Here is a 16,769-nt window from a genome sequence, read left to right on the forward strand (position 1 = left end):
GCTAAGGCCTTTGACTCTGTCGACAATAGAATACTTTTATATAAGCTTTCCAGTATTGGTTTGTCCTCATCTAGTTGTGATTGGTTTGCCAATTATCTTACCAACCGTGTCCAGCAACTGAAGGTTGAAAACATCATGTCAGACCCACTTATTATCTCTTAAGGTGTGCCTCAAGGCTCCATCCTGGGCCCAACCCTTTTTTACTATCTACATCAATGATATAGCCAGAGCTGCTGGCACCTCCTGGATTCATCTTTATGCAGATGATACCATTTTGTACTAAGTTGGATCCTCTCCAAATTCTGCGGCTTCCAGTCTTAAACTCAGCTTCACCTCTACAGAGCAGTTTTTTGACAATCTCCATCTCCGTATTAACACCAGTAAAACAAAATATATCCTTTTCAGCCATAAACTGGTTACCCACACTCCACTTACAATCACCTGCATGAATGGTACGGCTCTGGAGTATGTAAAAAAAATATATATATATCTAGGCATTTGGTTGGATTCATCCCTGTCATTTATTCCACACATCAATAACCTTAAAAAAAAAAAAAGTCAAAGCTGGCTAGCCTTTCTTTTGCAGAATAAAGCTTCCTTTATTTATGCTACCAAATGCACCTTCGTTAAGATGACAGTACTGCCAATTTTGGATTATGGCGATATTATCTACAGCATGGCACCAAACACACACAGCCCTAAAAAAAAACTTGAAACAATTTATCATTCAGCCATCCGTTTTGCCACTAATGCACCCTTTCACACTCATCATTGTGACCTATATAAACTGGGCTGGCCCTCCCTTCATAACCGGCGACGACTCCTTTGGTTTTTCTTCATATACAAGACTATCCTGGGCAAGAAACCTCTCTATCTGTCATCTCTTCTTCATGCCGTTCATAACACCTATTACACAAGATCAAGTAATTTGATTAAATTAAGTACCCCTTCTACTTCTACTACTTTTGGACGTAATGCCTTCCGCTTTGCAGCAGTATATGACTGGAACATACTACAAAATACCCTGAAACTTACATCTCTGATACCAATCTTTACCTTTAAGCAGAACCTCCAAAACAACATAGTTGACTCTTGTTCCTGCTGACAATCATGAATCATATTTATACACACATACTTAAGCACTTTACGTTTTTCCTTTTTCTTTATTGTCTTTTTTAATTAAATTGCTTGTTCTATGTGTCATGTGTCTGACTATGTACAGGTGCACAGTATGTTCCCATTTATTCCTGTAGCCTCTTGGCCAGGTCATGTTTGTAAATGAGAAGTGGTTTTCAAACAGTTTACCTGGATAAATAAAGGAATAATAATAATAAAAAAACCTTTAAATTCTTGAATTTTAATTAAGGTAGCACTTAAACCATGCAATCATTTAATGTCAACAACTTTAAATCAATTAAATGGAAAAAGTGTTTCTTTCACTAGGTGAACCTAGTTGGCACAATATACATAAATGCAATTACATTAAAATGATAATACAAAAAAAAAAAAGTTAAATTCCTTAAACCTCATTTGCTATAGCAACCTCAGCACACTTTGCTTTTGCTTTATTTAGTCTACTACCCAAGGAACTACCATGGATTTTGGGGAATAATACTATGTTGATTTTGGGAAATTTACTATGGTTGATAACACAACATTCTTTTAAGTACCCTTTAATACTATGGTAAGCACTATGTAATACATCCAGTACTACATAATACATCAAAGTACCCTAGCATTATTCTAGCATTGCCATAGTATTACCACAGAAACGCTACAGAAGTCTTTTGAGCTGGGTTTAGACAGACTCAGCAAGAGAGTTTGGGTTTGAGAGAAAGGCATGTGGAGCATTGTTTCCTGGAGGCTCGGTGTAGAATGGAGAATGCCACAGACTGCATCCGCGCCAAACTTCCTGCCTGAGGTGCTGACAAAGAAATTCCTTTTTGTTACTCCCTGCTCAGTAACTAATTTGAGGTCAGCCTTCTCAACCTTTTTAAAAGCTCCTGGTTTTCTTATAATACCTAGAGTTGTGTTCAAAATTATTCAACCCCCTAGAGACTGCAGTACTTTACAAATACAAGCTTTTCTGAAGATCCAGGATCTAATAAAACTTGCATCTATAACAGTTCACTGGCATATTAAAAGTGATATTGTCAATATATAATGTAATATATTTGAGTTATAAGATTTTTTAATAATACTGCTATGTCATAATTATTCAACCCCTATTCAACATTGCTGTTTTTAAATCACTTATTTGCATGGTGGGGAATAAAACCGTCTCAAAACACAATTAAGCCTTTAGAAACTCTATTAAAAACAGAATTAGCTTGAGCTGTTACACATACAGATTGGCCCATGCATGTATTGAAGTTGAGTAGCAAAAATGTCAACAGAGATCTCACAAAAGCTAAAGAGAATAAATATCGTAGTACTTTAGAAAGGCTAAGGCTATATGAAGATTTCCAAGACATTGAAAGTTCCTAGAGACACAGCTCTCAGCCTTATTCCTTAGCTTAAAGTGTGTTTTACCAGAAAATCTTTGAGGTTGTGGAAGAAAAAGCACTATATCAAAAAATGTTTAATCAGAGCAACTGAGAAAAACCCTGCAATGTACAGCCAAAGACTTGCAAGATGACCCGATGAAAGGAGGAAAACAATTTCCATACAGTGTGTAAGAAAAACACTAGACAAGTATGGCCTTCATGTTGAGACATCTTGATAAATACCACTCTTCATCAAGAAGAACAAAAAGCCAACTTGAACTTGATAAAATTCATTTGTGTGGACCTGTGGAGCTCTGGGGGAATGTTTTATGGAGTGATGTGACCAAACTGGAACTTTTTGGACCCATGGATCAGCGGTATGTCTACTGCAAAAAAAAGGCAAAGCTCATAAGCAGAAGAACACCATCTCCATCCTCAAACTTGGAGGTGGAGCAGTCCTGTTATGGGGTTTCTTTACTGTAGAAGGAAGTGGAAATCATGACTGTATGAAGGACATCATGGATTCTTTAAAGTGTCAGGCCATTTTGACAAGAATTGTGATGCCTTTGGTGCAAAAACTGAAGCTGATGATCAATGGACTTTCCTGCAGGCCAGTCATACCAAAGTACACATCCAAATCTACTACTGCTTGTTTCAGGGATCAGTCAAAGAATGTACTTGAGTGACCCGTTTAGTCTCCAGGCTTAATTCTCATTTCAAATAGAAAGCAGTGGCAATGTGAAAACCAAAGATTATCAGTGATCTGAAAGCTTTTTCAGGTGTGGAATGGGCCAAAACTGTAGTAGAGAGGTGACAGAAGCTTCTAAACACTTACAGACAGCGTTTATAGGTAATTTAAAGAATAAAAGATTCTGCACAAAGGGGGTTGAATAATTTTGAACATGAATGTTTAGAGCCAATTCGAATTTTATCATGATTCATCAATGTTCCATTCTCAGAATCACTCAAAAGTCTATTAACAAACTTTCTCTAATACTTTACTGATGCCTTTGTTAAATTTATTTCATAAAATGTTATCCTCCACAGCAAATTGTCTTGCAAGTCAAGGGGGTTGAATAATTTTGAACACAACTGTAAATGATCAGAATTAATAAATACATAAATATACTAAATTATCTGTACTGAAAGCGGTACATCAAATAAGTTAAAAAGTATAAAATCACTTCAAAGACTATTCCTGTCTAAAAATAAATATATATATATAAAAAAGGAAATCTTTTTTTTTAAACAATGTTCTAGATGCACAATGAACTTTAAGAACACAATCAAATTGTGCTGTAAGTGTAAAAACACTAAATTATTATTTTCTGCTTATGCTTTTCCTGTAAGCGCCCTTTAAATCCTGTGCTATCTTGAATCTGTCTGGTGATCCAGCGAAACAGGACATCAAATCCAGTGCCATGCTATGAGAAACTAAATGAACAGAATACCAACTGAAGACAAAACATTACCAGTAACATGTTTTCCAGACACAACAAGCCCAAGATCTTATTTCGATATGAACTGAGAGACAGACAAACTAAAACAAGCTCCTTACCTGCTCGATTTCCATGATCTTCTCCAGAAACCAATTGAGTGCTGACTATCAAATCTTTCCGGGATCAAAGTTCAGTTAAGGGGGTGGAAGATTACCTCACACCCTACTAAAGGATCTCCACAAGGAAACGAAAGCAATAATTTCCTACCATTGACAAGATTTGCCATTACAACCGACTTTAATGTGGGTTCCATCACACTGCTTCAGTAACTACTTAAAACACTATTTAAGAGGTACACAAATTGAAGAAGAGACTGCAATACCTGAATGACACATGGCCAGCTTTCAAACGGAATTCAAAACTTGTAATGTCATACCTAAAGAAAACCACTTCCTTCCTGTTGCCACTCAGCTTTGGCCAACCACAAGGATTTTTATCTTTCTTTATTTCCTTGCATAAACCCAATATATTAAAACAACATTTAAAAAAAAGCATTTCTTGAAATTACCTTTACAAAGTTGTCTGGGAAAAGGCCTCGTTTCCCATTGAGGTCTCCTTCCATCCATCCCTCCTCTTCAATCCGTCGCACGTTTCTGATCACATCTCCAAGTCTGAGGGTCAACTCATCGTCGTGGGCGGCTTCATACTCAAACTCCACCACCACCTCAACTACCAAGGGGGAGAACAGACAGTCATTGAAAGTAGGTTGTTTCTGACATAATGGCACAGATATTACTTAAAGATGAACAGCAAAATACAACCAAGGCTTTTTCACACCAATTACAAACTGATAAAGCAAAACAAATGGAGAAGTAAATGGCTTCTCTCAACAACAAATGGTCTGTTTGGATTGACACACACTGAAACTGATATTGTATACAATTTCAAAATGTATTGATTATCCTTAAAGGAATAATTCACCCAATAATGAAACTTGTCATCATTTAACCCACATGACTTTCTTAGGCGAAACACATAACGTAGTTTAAAAGTCATTTGACCATCACATGGGTGAGAAAATTATGAGAATATTAACTTTGGGTTGAACTGTTCATTTGCTGTGGGTCAACTGGACCCATTTTGAATTTTATGTTGTCTGAAATACTGGTTACCTTACAAAGTTTTTCTTGAAATTTAGCGATTTTTCTTCACTTAGGATCATGAAAATACCTGCACTATTTTGACACTTTGATGTGACAGAATTTCTATTAAAGTTATGACGATTATGAGTCAATTTGACCTCATATTTCATTGTTAAAGGCAGCTACACAGACCCAAAATTAAATATTTTTGATGCATTTTATTATGTCAGTTTCTCAACAAAGAAGCCTAAGGGTATTTACATTTATATATTCGGCAACGAGCATTTTTTTTGTCATGTGTGATAGGTATTAATTGTACCAGTTTTTTTTGTTTTACATAGTGTGATTTCTGATTAACTGTAATAAATCCAATTAAAATTTCTTAATTATTGTACCTAGATTTTTCACTTAACACATGGGTTAAAGCCCTATGAGACCAACATGAACTTGACTAGTCCAATATTTCAAATATGTGTCCTAATATTTGGTTCTGCCCTTTAAAGAATGAATAAACATTCCACACCAAGACCACAGAAGAACCGTGTGGAAATCTAGACCTTGCCCTTTACAGCTACTATTGTTTGACCTCTTTGTTGAGCAATAACTTCAAAATCACTGGCCAAGGGCCAGCAGAGCACAGCCTATAAACAATGTTTTAATCAAATATAGGTTTGTTTTCGAGGACAAAGCCTAACAATGGTCATTTTAACAGCCAAAAGCACTTAAAGCACTTTTTCAAGGGCTTTGGAATGACCGTTTCCAAGCAAAGTGGTGTCAATCAAGTTTCAGGCAAACAAAAACAACAATGTCTGAGCAATGTGTGTTTCTCTGCTACCTAATCATTACCACGGACACCCAGACACAAACATCTCCCAGCCATTTGCAGAGTCTTTGGAAATTGTATTGTGTTAGACAATGCCTTAGGAAAAGCGCTAAATCTGGCTGAGAGAGCTGAATGAGTCTGAGGGGAATGTGATCAGCTGCATATGCACACAGTACTTCTGTTGACAAAGATTATTTACACAGCCACGTCAGAAATAGCGGGGACTTCTCATGGAAAACACAGGGAAGAGGTCAGTGTGTTTGACAGGATCTCATCCTTACCTTGTCTGGTTATGTCTGTACAAAGTATTTCTATAAAAAATATGTACCGGTAACTGTTGTAATCATCAAAAAAAGTCCCTGTATGGCCCAAATATTTAGGGATTTCTTTTGGGAGCATCTGTCGAGAGATGCAAAATAAAAAGGTTTAGGCCAACTTGATGATGAGGAATCTGTGTTTTAGTTTTGAAAAAGAAGATATTTTCTTGCTCCAAAAAAAGTGGAAGGTGTACACACTGCAGCAGTTAATAATAATAATACAATATATTAGGGTTGTCACAATATCAAATTTTCACTACACAGTAGTACAAAGTACAAAACATCCATCACACGACACATTTTAAGGCATTAAGGCATTCGTCCAGTTTTTGTCCTTAAATACTAGCCTTTGTAACTGTCTGTACTCTACATGTGCATCTTTAATGGAGAGAGAGTGGGAGAAATAGAGTATTTGCTTTCTGTATATAATAAAAAAAATTTTGGCTAAAATTTTTTATCTTATTGTTTACATATTTATTTCATTGGCCAATGTCATTGTGGGTTTGGTTATTTTTGCTGTTTTAGGCTGTTAAGGAACTTTGAAATAACTGAAATCATTTGGCAAAGTGATATGGACATAAATGAATGCGGTCAAGACCTGCCTTGAACTACGGTCACCGTACATTTCCTTGAAAGTAATTGCACTCCTTGGAACATTAGTTAGCCAATCAGACTAAAGTATTCAAAGGGTGCCGTAGTATGATAAATAAATAATGCTACCAATCACATTCTTCTTTAAATGTACTGTTTTATGACAGGTGGCAACTAGCTGCGTAGTGTGACACCCCTACATCACATTGGTTTTTGCACATCATGTTTAATGCGTTACATATTAATCACGTTATTAGTTTGTGCCGATAGACGATAGTATCGTGTATCGACGATAGTCAGAGATATCGGCATAAGCAGATTTCTCTGTCGGTAATCAATATGATATTAGGCTCATATTCCTATTGATGTATTAGATTATAATAATAATAATAACTATTATTTTTATTAGGCTGCTTATTATAATTCGGCTTACTCCAAATAAATGAACTTACCTGTTTTAAATACTTTATATTTAATGTGTTCGTTTATGTCCAATATTAGTGTTAAACTGCTGGACTTTAAATGAAATCTACTATTGATTTTCACTGTTGACTGATTTTGCAAAACATTTAGACTGATAACTTCCATGCGCAGATGCAGCAGATTTGTTACAGGACGTGCGATATGACAGTTGCGTCAGACTATATATGAACTAGCCGTTTTAAATACAAAATATGCATTTTTATATTTAACGTCAGTTTATCGTATGTTTTAAAGTATATTTTTTGAATATTGTTGATTCGATAGGCTCTCTCTCGCGCACATGCGCGGTTTAAAACACCAGAACAAAGAGTCTCTCTCTTGCTCCACCCAAGCACGAAAAGATCGTGTATCGTCAGGCTGACGATATGATGATTTGAAAAATGACCATATCTCCCAACACTAGTTTGTATGGCTGCTACCCTGACCAGAACTCTGACTAGGACAAACTTTACTTTTGGGAACAATTGTCATTTTATTTCAGAGTAACAATATATAATCACAATATAGTTATTTTTGCTTTAAATATAGTCTTTATGATATCAAAATTGTTGATACCCTAGAAATGTAATCGTTGTCAATATCAGAAAAAACAAATAATAGCCTAAAAAAAAACAAGCTCACTGAAGACAAATAAACAGTCAATTAAATAAGAATCTACACTCTAAACCCCGGATTTTGTTTAAAATAAACATTTTTAGTCGTTATCAATTATTCTTCCTTGTTTTTGTAAAAAACGTTGACATTACTAAATATAATTAGTTGTTTGAACTATTCTGACGAAATGTTGAATGAACTGATAATGTAAACTAGAGATAACTTAATGTGATGAGTTTTTGTAAGGGGAGGAGCCCCGTTTGAACACGTTTGAGCAGTGAACACGCAAAAGATTCCGGCTGATCATGCACACGATGGATTTGGAAAGCAGCATGTAATGGTGAGTGTGTTAACTTCTATATATTTATCTTTCTGGGAAAATTGATTATTCAAAAGACTGGTCCGATGACAGCTAGTGTTGCAACGACGCGTCACACTGTTTACATCTCGCGTAATGGCATACTGGGAATGGAGAAAGTTGCATTCTATCACAAAAACAGAGACCACTGTTATCAAAAGTATGGGAATACTTTAAACAGAAGCCAAATAAAATGGCCCTTTGCAAAACCAATATGGTGTACCACGGCAGCACAAATGCGATGCACGAGCACCTCAGAGGAAAACATCCTGGCGCTCTCCGATGTTACGGTTTAACCATCTTCCTGGTTCAGGTCTCTGCTGCAGATGTGATGCGGCTGAAGTTAGGATAAAATAAAAAATAAAGTCTGTGTTGGTGCAGGTTTCGAACACACGTTAGGGGCGTTCACAACCGTGTTTGCATGTTCATTTTAGCTGTAACATTAGCATATCATTACCCTTAGCCTCAGTATTTTATCATCAGCATGTGTGCATCAATTAGCTTTTGGTTAAAGCTAAGTTAGCTTGTCTTTTTGATATATTATCATGTCTAGTATTATTTATAATAACTGCAACTGAGCCTAAAGGGTTATGCAAACATGCTAAAAGTTTATGCTGAAAGTTTCAGTTAGTCCTGAAATGGAACACTTTTTTTCCTCTGTTTTAGGTGTTTATGGAGTTCTAATTAACGTTACAGGATTGTGGGCAAGAATCTCAATTATGAAATCATTGACCATCAACAAATCAAGGTTGGTCCATATCCATTGTAGACTTGCATTGCATAGTTTTTAACAGCTTAAGCACTGAAAATGCATCATAAAACGTTTACAATTGGTTGTGTAATGCAATTTGTGCTTTATTGGTTCTGCTTTCTTGTGATCATTTCTTTCATTTTATTCATCAGTGATTAATTTTACTCCCTAACAGACTAAAGAGCCAACTGATAGGTATCTGGTGTTCAGAGGACTCCCCATCGTCCTTGGCCACAAACTTACAGATTTCTACAAAGTATGCTTTGTAAGTAACCTCTGTTTTCTCTTAGAATATCTAAAAGAACATAAAAACATAACCATTTCACCATTAATTGACAGTTCCTGTGTTTTATAAAACCTCTGAGAATAAAGCCTAAACCATTAACTTATTACAATAGCTCTTTTAACCCTCTTTAGGTGATCTGTTTGCTTAATGGGTTATTTCATCCAACATTTACATTTACTCACCCTTATGTCGTTACAAACCCTTTGGACTTTTTAAAAGTACATTTTTAAAAAACAATATTAAGTATAGTTCACCCAAAAATGAAATTTAAGTAAAATTTTAACGTTTTAGCTTTAGATTTTTAGCTGAAACTGTGGTCCTTGGTGATTCATTCAATGCAAGTCAATGGCTACTATCACTTGGAGTAAAAAACAAACAAAAAAAGCAACAAAAAACAGGCAAAACATAATTAATACCTGTCTCCTGATGATACATTGAGGTATTATGAAGCAAAACAATCAGTCCGTGCAAGAAACTGAACATTATTTACAGCATTATTACCTTTAATCTACAGCCCTGGCACACAGTTTGGAGCGTGTTTACAAATGTCTGGAGAGTAAGCATTGTGTGTTGTATTGGTCAGGAGTATCCACAGGTATTAATTTTGTTTTGCCTGTGCATGTTTTTTTAACCATCAAAAATTGTTTCCATTAACCGTTTTATATCAATCACCAAAGACTACTGAAGAAAAACCCAGATTCACCTTGGATGGCCTGAGGATATGTAAATTAACAGCAGATTTTCAATTTTGTGTGAACTGTTTTTAATCAAACATCATCATTTTCTGTTCCTACATTAGAAGTCCATGTTACCAAATTTAAAGAATCATTGTGAAGACCGAACTCCAGCAGTCGTAACAAATTGCTTAACATTATTGATGGTTATTTAATGAGAAATTTCATGATTGTGCTCTTATGTTGTTAGGACTCTGATGACATTGGAATCCTCCTCATTGAGCAATAAGGCTCTCATCTTCTCTCCATCTCAATCCAGCCTCATTGAAGATCCTCATTGAAGGAGAAATTGTGATGGACAATATTGATGACTTGCCAAAAGCTATGTGCATTCTGTATGGACTTGCATACACACTGCATCTCAACTACCCTAAATCTATGAAGAACACATTCCAGTTCATTCAACAGATACTTCTCATGTTGGACCAAACCCATGTTGCAAACACTGGAAAAAAACAGCTAACAATGTAAGGAAATGCAAGAAGCTTCCATGAGAAGCCACTTGTGTTTTGCTGTATATGACATTAAAGTGTGTTCTGTCACTTCATATTTGTACTGTTAGTGCTCAGTTAATATGTGTTCACACAATTCTCCAGCCAAGTTTAAAGTTACAGACTGTTTTAATGCATGCCAAGTTTTTAATGCATATCCAGGCATTCACAAGGGATATAACATATATTGTTGAATACTGTGTGTTCATGTTTCTTCTACAAACTAGTTACAATTGTTAGTATGCGCTTTCAAAGCTTATTTTTACTCGTCCTGTGGCTGACAAATTTAATACATTGTTATGTTACCATTTATTTGGTAAACAATAAAAAAAACATTTGTGCATTGAAATCTGTTTTTCTTTTTTTCTTCAAATTGATTTATTTGAAAAAAAAATGTTTCATAGAATAAATCTCAATTTATGTCTAATTACATTAACATAAATATAACATTTATCATTACTTAAAAACATCTGTTAATGTTATTTACTAATATATATATATATATATTTTTTTTTTGTAACTTACAATAGTTAATTTATGCAACCTACAGTATACCTAAAGCTTTATTCAAGACCAGTGAGAGATTTTGCTCTTTTGTGCTCTGATTAACATGCATAATACACAGCAGGAAATTTAGACTGCTATCACTTTAAGAGCTGCCCAGATCCAATATTCTGTGACACATTGTGTTCCTTCTCAGCATTTTGCATTTAAATAAGACTTAAAATACTGTGTTTACGAGGATACTTGCAAAGATTGCCATTTTGACACACACCGTATTTTCAGGACTATAAGTCACACTTTTTTTCATAGTTTGGCTGGTCCTGCGACTTATAGTCAGGTGCGACTTATTTATCAAAATTTGTTTGACATGAACCGAGAGAAATGAACCAAGAGAAAACATTACCGTCTACAGCCGCGAGAGGGCGCTCTATGCTGCTAACTTCTCCTGTAGTCTACTACTGAGCAGCATAGAGCGCCCTCTCGCGGCTGTAGACAGTAATGTTTTCTCTTGGTTCTAAAGCCAGTGCGACTTATATATGTTTTTTCCTCATCATGACGTATTTTTGGACTGATGCGACTTATACTCAGGTGCGACTTATAGTCCGAAAAATACGGTACATGTGTATTTAACCATTCAAGGCCTACAAAACATCAAAATTAATGCTCTTCAATACTCTCACACTCTATTTGCACCGTCTTCAAATGCACGTGCCTCACTGACAGTGCTTAGAAACAGACAGCGCACACATATAGTGAAATGAGCTTGCTTTTACTGCTGATTGCATTTGACCGGCTTAAAATCACTTGTTTTTAAACTGCACGTATGCAAACGATCCACTTTCTTGACTACAGACTAGGGATATGCCAGTATCAAATTTTCCTGTTGCGATTAAGTGCTCATGCTTTTATCACGGTAAACGGTATTACCACGGTATTGAAATTGTTTTTAAAAAAGTGCTCATAATACAGTATAACAGGTTAAAAACAGTTTTTCTTATAACAAAAATAACTGAACATTTAAATACAATAAAGCAATACAGAAAAATATATAAAGTTAAAAGTTTTGCACAGATTAAAGTACAATAAGATAATTAAAATAAGATCTCTTTAGTTCACCATTAACATTCACAATGAGCAATAGCTACATTTGCTACAAAAGTTATTAATCTTTCTTAAAAATAAAAGTTTTAGTTCATGTTAGCTCATTAAATACAGTTGCAACTTTAGATTTTATCAACGTGTTATTAAAAATTGGAATACCTAAGATTAATGAATGTTCAGAAGAAATTTTTCATTGGCAGTTTGTTAACTAATGAATTAACTAATGTTAAAAATGAAGCCCTAATGTAAAATTTTTATTAACAATAAAAGATCTAAACGCTTTCAAACTATTTCTATGTCATGTTGTAGTCCAGATTAAAATAGCCTATTAAGACTCAATACTTAAGTATTTGGCACTGTGATGATCATCATAGCAAATACACAAATCTGATTGGTTATTTAAAATTATTAAATATGTTTTAGAAAGTAGGGCAGCTGGTTTATTTGTGGTGTTTCAAGGGTAAGGACTGCATTTTCTGCAGTTCAGCGCCATTGGCTGTCAGAGAGTGAATGTGCTTTCAATCAGCGCATCTCTCACGTGTTCCTCCATGTGCTTCACGAACACGTCTTTCAAGCTGCAAACAGCGGTGTTGTGCACTTTGAACAGTTGATGGAAATAGTGTTCTTAAAATGCATTCCAAATTATGAATAATTTGTAATATATAATTATTCACGGTATTTAGAAGTGCCCACGAAAACAATATTGTGCATATTCATTACCGTAATATCTCACATTACCGAATACCAGCACAAGTCTACTACAGACAACAATGTCACACGAGCATGTAACCTCGAGAGGCGATTAACTGGCAAAACCAGTTAACTGTGTCTGCCACCCCTAAATATATGCTTTGCAAATACTAATAAACAGCCAATATTCTAGTAATAGGCATGCCTATAAATTTGTTAAAACTAAGAATATGTCCTTAAAATAAAATATTGCTGATTTTTATGCTTTTTTCTGAAGTCAAATAATTCTAGTAAAATTTCTGTAACTACCCTATTTGGTCCAGATATTAGACCCTAGTAAATTAATGTTACCAGGATAGGGAAAGCCCTAGCATGGTGAATAATCAAAAAAACAAATCCCAATATGATTTTACCAAATCCCTTCAGAGAAAAGAAAAACAATACAGAAAAGTGAAATTTTCCCCAAGAATCTTCACATTGATTTTTCTTACATTTGTTGTGAGTTCCATGAAAATAAGAAAAATAGATGCATATGGGGTCTGAACAACATGAGCAAATAATATTATTTCATTATTAATTCTTTTTATTTCTTTTTTTTTTTTCAAATAATATTTCATTTTTGAGTGGACTATTCCTTTAAACTACAGTCAGACAATGCAAATTATGATGACTTTGATCATTAAATATTTAGGTCATTTAACACAACATCTACATACCAACAAGTGCTAGGGATGATATGTCTAGAGGTTTTTTTTTATTAAATTGTTACTTTTTTAACAAAGGATTTATTAAACTGATCAAGTGACAGAAAAGTGAAACCACTCAAATTTCATACTTCGCTTGCTTCTTACACTGATACAGTTGACTAAACTATCTAATAAGGGATGGGTCTCACAAGTCTTACAGCTCTCTGGGAAGTACATTTTAAACAACAGATAACCAGGTACACAATCCAAGCCTTTTTGAGCAAACGCCAAACCATCTCTCTTCTGTGGCCACTTTCTGTTTTTAACACAGTGTGAAGGCTGGTGGCCTCACACTCACTGTCTCTTCCTCTTCTTGTTGGTGAAGTTTGCAAAAGACAAAAGTTACGTATGATGTCAAACCACCATAAAATGTGGTTAGCTAGTTTTACTTCTAATTTAGCCTTGACCATATTTCCAACCATAAAAGGAGGGGGGAGGGGGAAGAAGAACTTCCAAATTTAGATGAGCTTCCAAATTAATTCACTCAAAAGGCTAGATCATGTCATTGAGTAAATAGAAAGTATATTTTTTATTTTTTATGATGTGCTCTTTTTGCACAGAAAACACTGGTCAGTACCAATATGACAGAAATGCAAATAACAACTGAGGTTAGGATTTTTGGAAACTGAAAGTGTCTAGTTAAACAACAATATGGCTTCTTCGTGTAGCTCATGTATCCAATGTTTCATGCTGACTTAGCCTCTCTGTTTAGGCCTGCCGAAGCATCCTGATCTAGAGCAGAGCTTTGCAGAAATTGTCATAATGACATAGTTGGACGACTTGGCATGAGTGTCAGGAGCAGATCCAGAGCCAGCAACTCTGCTCTTATTCCCTCTGCAGCCATTTAGAAAGCAAAACATATTAGGTAATTTACTTCTCTGCATTCTGACTGCCAAAATGTCTTAAAGCTTTACTTAAAACTCGATTCACAGTTGCCAGCTTGTGAATAACGACAGGAACATACCGGGTCAGTGAAATAACACAAAAGACTACACGGGGTAGGAAACAATTCAGCCTTGAGTCTAAGAAAAGAGGTTTTAATAAGGACTGTTTAAGTTTTATCCAACAAGCAAGCAATACAATCTTTGAAATTACCTCTCAGACTAATTTCCACAGGTGGAGCTGAAGTAAACGGCCCCTTGTTTATTCTAAATTTTAGAAATGGCTCATAGATTAATCAAAGAGCTGAGAGATGCACAAGCGCTAGTGTGCTTTCACTGCACATTTCTGTTACTCATTTTCCCCAAGAATCTTCACATTGATTTTTCTTACATTTGTTGTGAGTTCCATGAAAATAAGAAAAATAGATGCATATGGGGTCTGAACAACATGAGCAAATAATATTATTTCATTATTAATTCTTTTTATTTCTTTTTTTTCAAATAATATTTCATTTTTGAGTGGACTATTCCTTTAAACTACAGTCAGACAATGCAAATTATGATGACTTTGATCATTAAATATTTAGGTCATTTAACACAACATCTACATACCAACAAGTGCTAGGGATGATATGTCTAGAGGTTTTTTTTAAAGAAATTGTTACTTTTTTTAACAAAGGATGCATTAAACTGATCAAGTGACAGTAAAGATTTTAAATTCAATTTTCAAATAAATGCTATTCTTTTAAGCATTTTGTTAAAAAAAAAAAAAAAAAAATATATATATATATATATATATATATATATATATATATATATATATATATATATATATATATATATATATATATATATATATATATATATATATATATATATATATATATATATATATATATATATATATATATATATATATATATATATATATATATATATATATATATATACCGTAATTCCTCAAATAAAAAACGGTAGTCAAATAAACGCCGGGCCTCGTATAGTGGCCGGGGGCGTGGTCAACACGGACAAATAAAGGCCGGTCTTAAATAAAGGCCGGGGGAAAATTTGTGCAGCAGAGCCAGATAACGAACGTACACGCCCACTGCCGGAGCATTTCTCATTCTCGAGACAAGAACCGGTTGCATCGGTTTTCGGATCACCAGTACACTGAAACGAGAAACGTTTCTGTCGGACACGTCCGATTCGAGAACCGAGGAGCTGATGATACTGCGCATGTGTGATTCAGCGTGAAGCACACTGACACAAAGCACGTGATAACCAAACTTGTTCTTTTGGTGATTGATTCTGAACTGATTCTGTGCTAATGTAATGATCTCTGTCCTCTGGAACATTATCGCTTTTAATTTAAAACGGTTTATTTAAAACAATTACTTATCAAACAGATGGAATTAGAAATAAAGGCCTGCCTCTAATAAAAGCCTGCTTCAAATAAAAGCCGGTTACCTTTTGCAGTTCAGGTAAATAAAGGCCCCGGCTTTTATTTGAGGAATCGCTCATTGTCAGGTGACGTCACACTCGTGGAACACGAAATGCACTATGGGTATAGCCGCCATTTGTAAGGTATCAATGCTAGTGTGTTCAATTGGGAGGATTGCGTTGGTCTTAAATGTGGTAAAATGGTACATTCTTGTTGTGTGATAGGCTTAGGGCTGTGACGGTTGCCGTGACAACCGCGTCACCGCGGTGGTCGGTTGCTACCGCGGTTGTCTACTGCCACCGGCAGTAGTGCACGTGACGTCACAAACATAATACAACGTTTTGGATATAAGTGTAATAACTGTAATAGTTGCAAATTCTAAGTCTATGGTAATTAACAAATTACCTCAAACACAGCGTTTCCTTTAGATTAGCAGATTTGAGTGCGGGAAAATACAGTTTATACATTCAGCAAATTAATTTAGTGTTGGGCGATGGATCTTGTTGGGAAAGCAAATACCACATCGCCGATCTGGAGTCATCTGCATTCATGTCACCCATCAGCGTTTGCACAAGTTCTCGTGATCGCAAACACTGGCTGGTCAGGTTTGGTGAGGCTTTCTCCAAACTGGCCAAATACAAACGAGACAGCGATGAATAAAAGATGGTAACAAGAAATATGGCAACGATTCCTATTTCAAAGAGAGCGCGGACAGATGAGGAGTTACTGAGCTTGCTTGGTGGCGGAAAAGTTAACCGGACGCAACACAACCGCGTTGCGACAGGTTTAGTCTGTCTAGTGTCTATACAGGACATTTGAACTCGGTGTCAGTAGCCTACATCACAGACCGGACGGGGATTTATCATGTCATCCAGTGTAGCATTACTGATTATAATGAGTATTTTGTTGCG

General features: G+C 35.4%; 1 protein-coding gene across 5 annotated transcripts in view; it reads right to left on the reverse strand.

Moving 5' to 3' along the window:
* The window catches only part of cd2ap (CD2-associated protein), a 60,381-nt gene that overhangs the window by 35,337 nt on the left and 8,275 nt on the right, over positions 1-16,769 (reverse strand). For 4 of the 5 annotated variants that reach the window (XM_059512458.1, XM_059512457.1, XM_059512454.1 and 1 more), the window contains exon 2: positions 4,494-4,654. In XM_059512458.1, coding sequence (XP_059368441.1) covers positions 4,494-4,654 — 161 coding nt within the window. Of the gene's footprint in view, positions 1-4,044; positions 4,188-4,493; positions 4,655-16,769 lie in introns of those variants that run through there. The other variant, XM_059512459.1, reaches the window with a different exon arrangement.

Source organism: Carassius carassius, chromosome 27 (genome assembly GCF_963082965.1).
Source record: "Carassius carassius chromosome 27, fCarCar2.1, whole genome shotgun sequence".
Classification (NCBI taxonomy): Eukaryota; Metazoa; Chordata; class Actinopteri; order Cypriniformes; family Cyprinidae; genus Carassius; species Carassius carassius.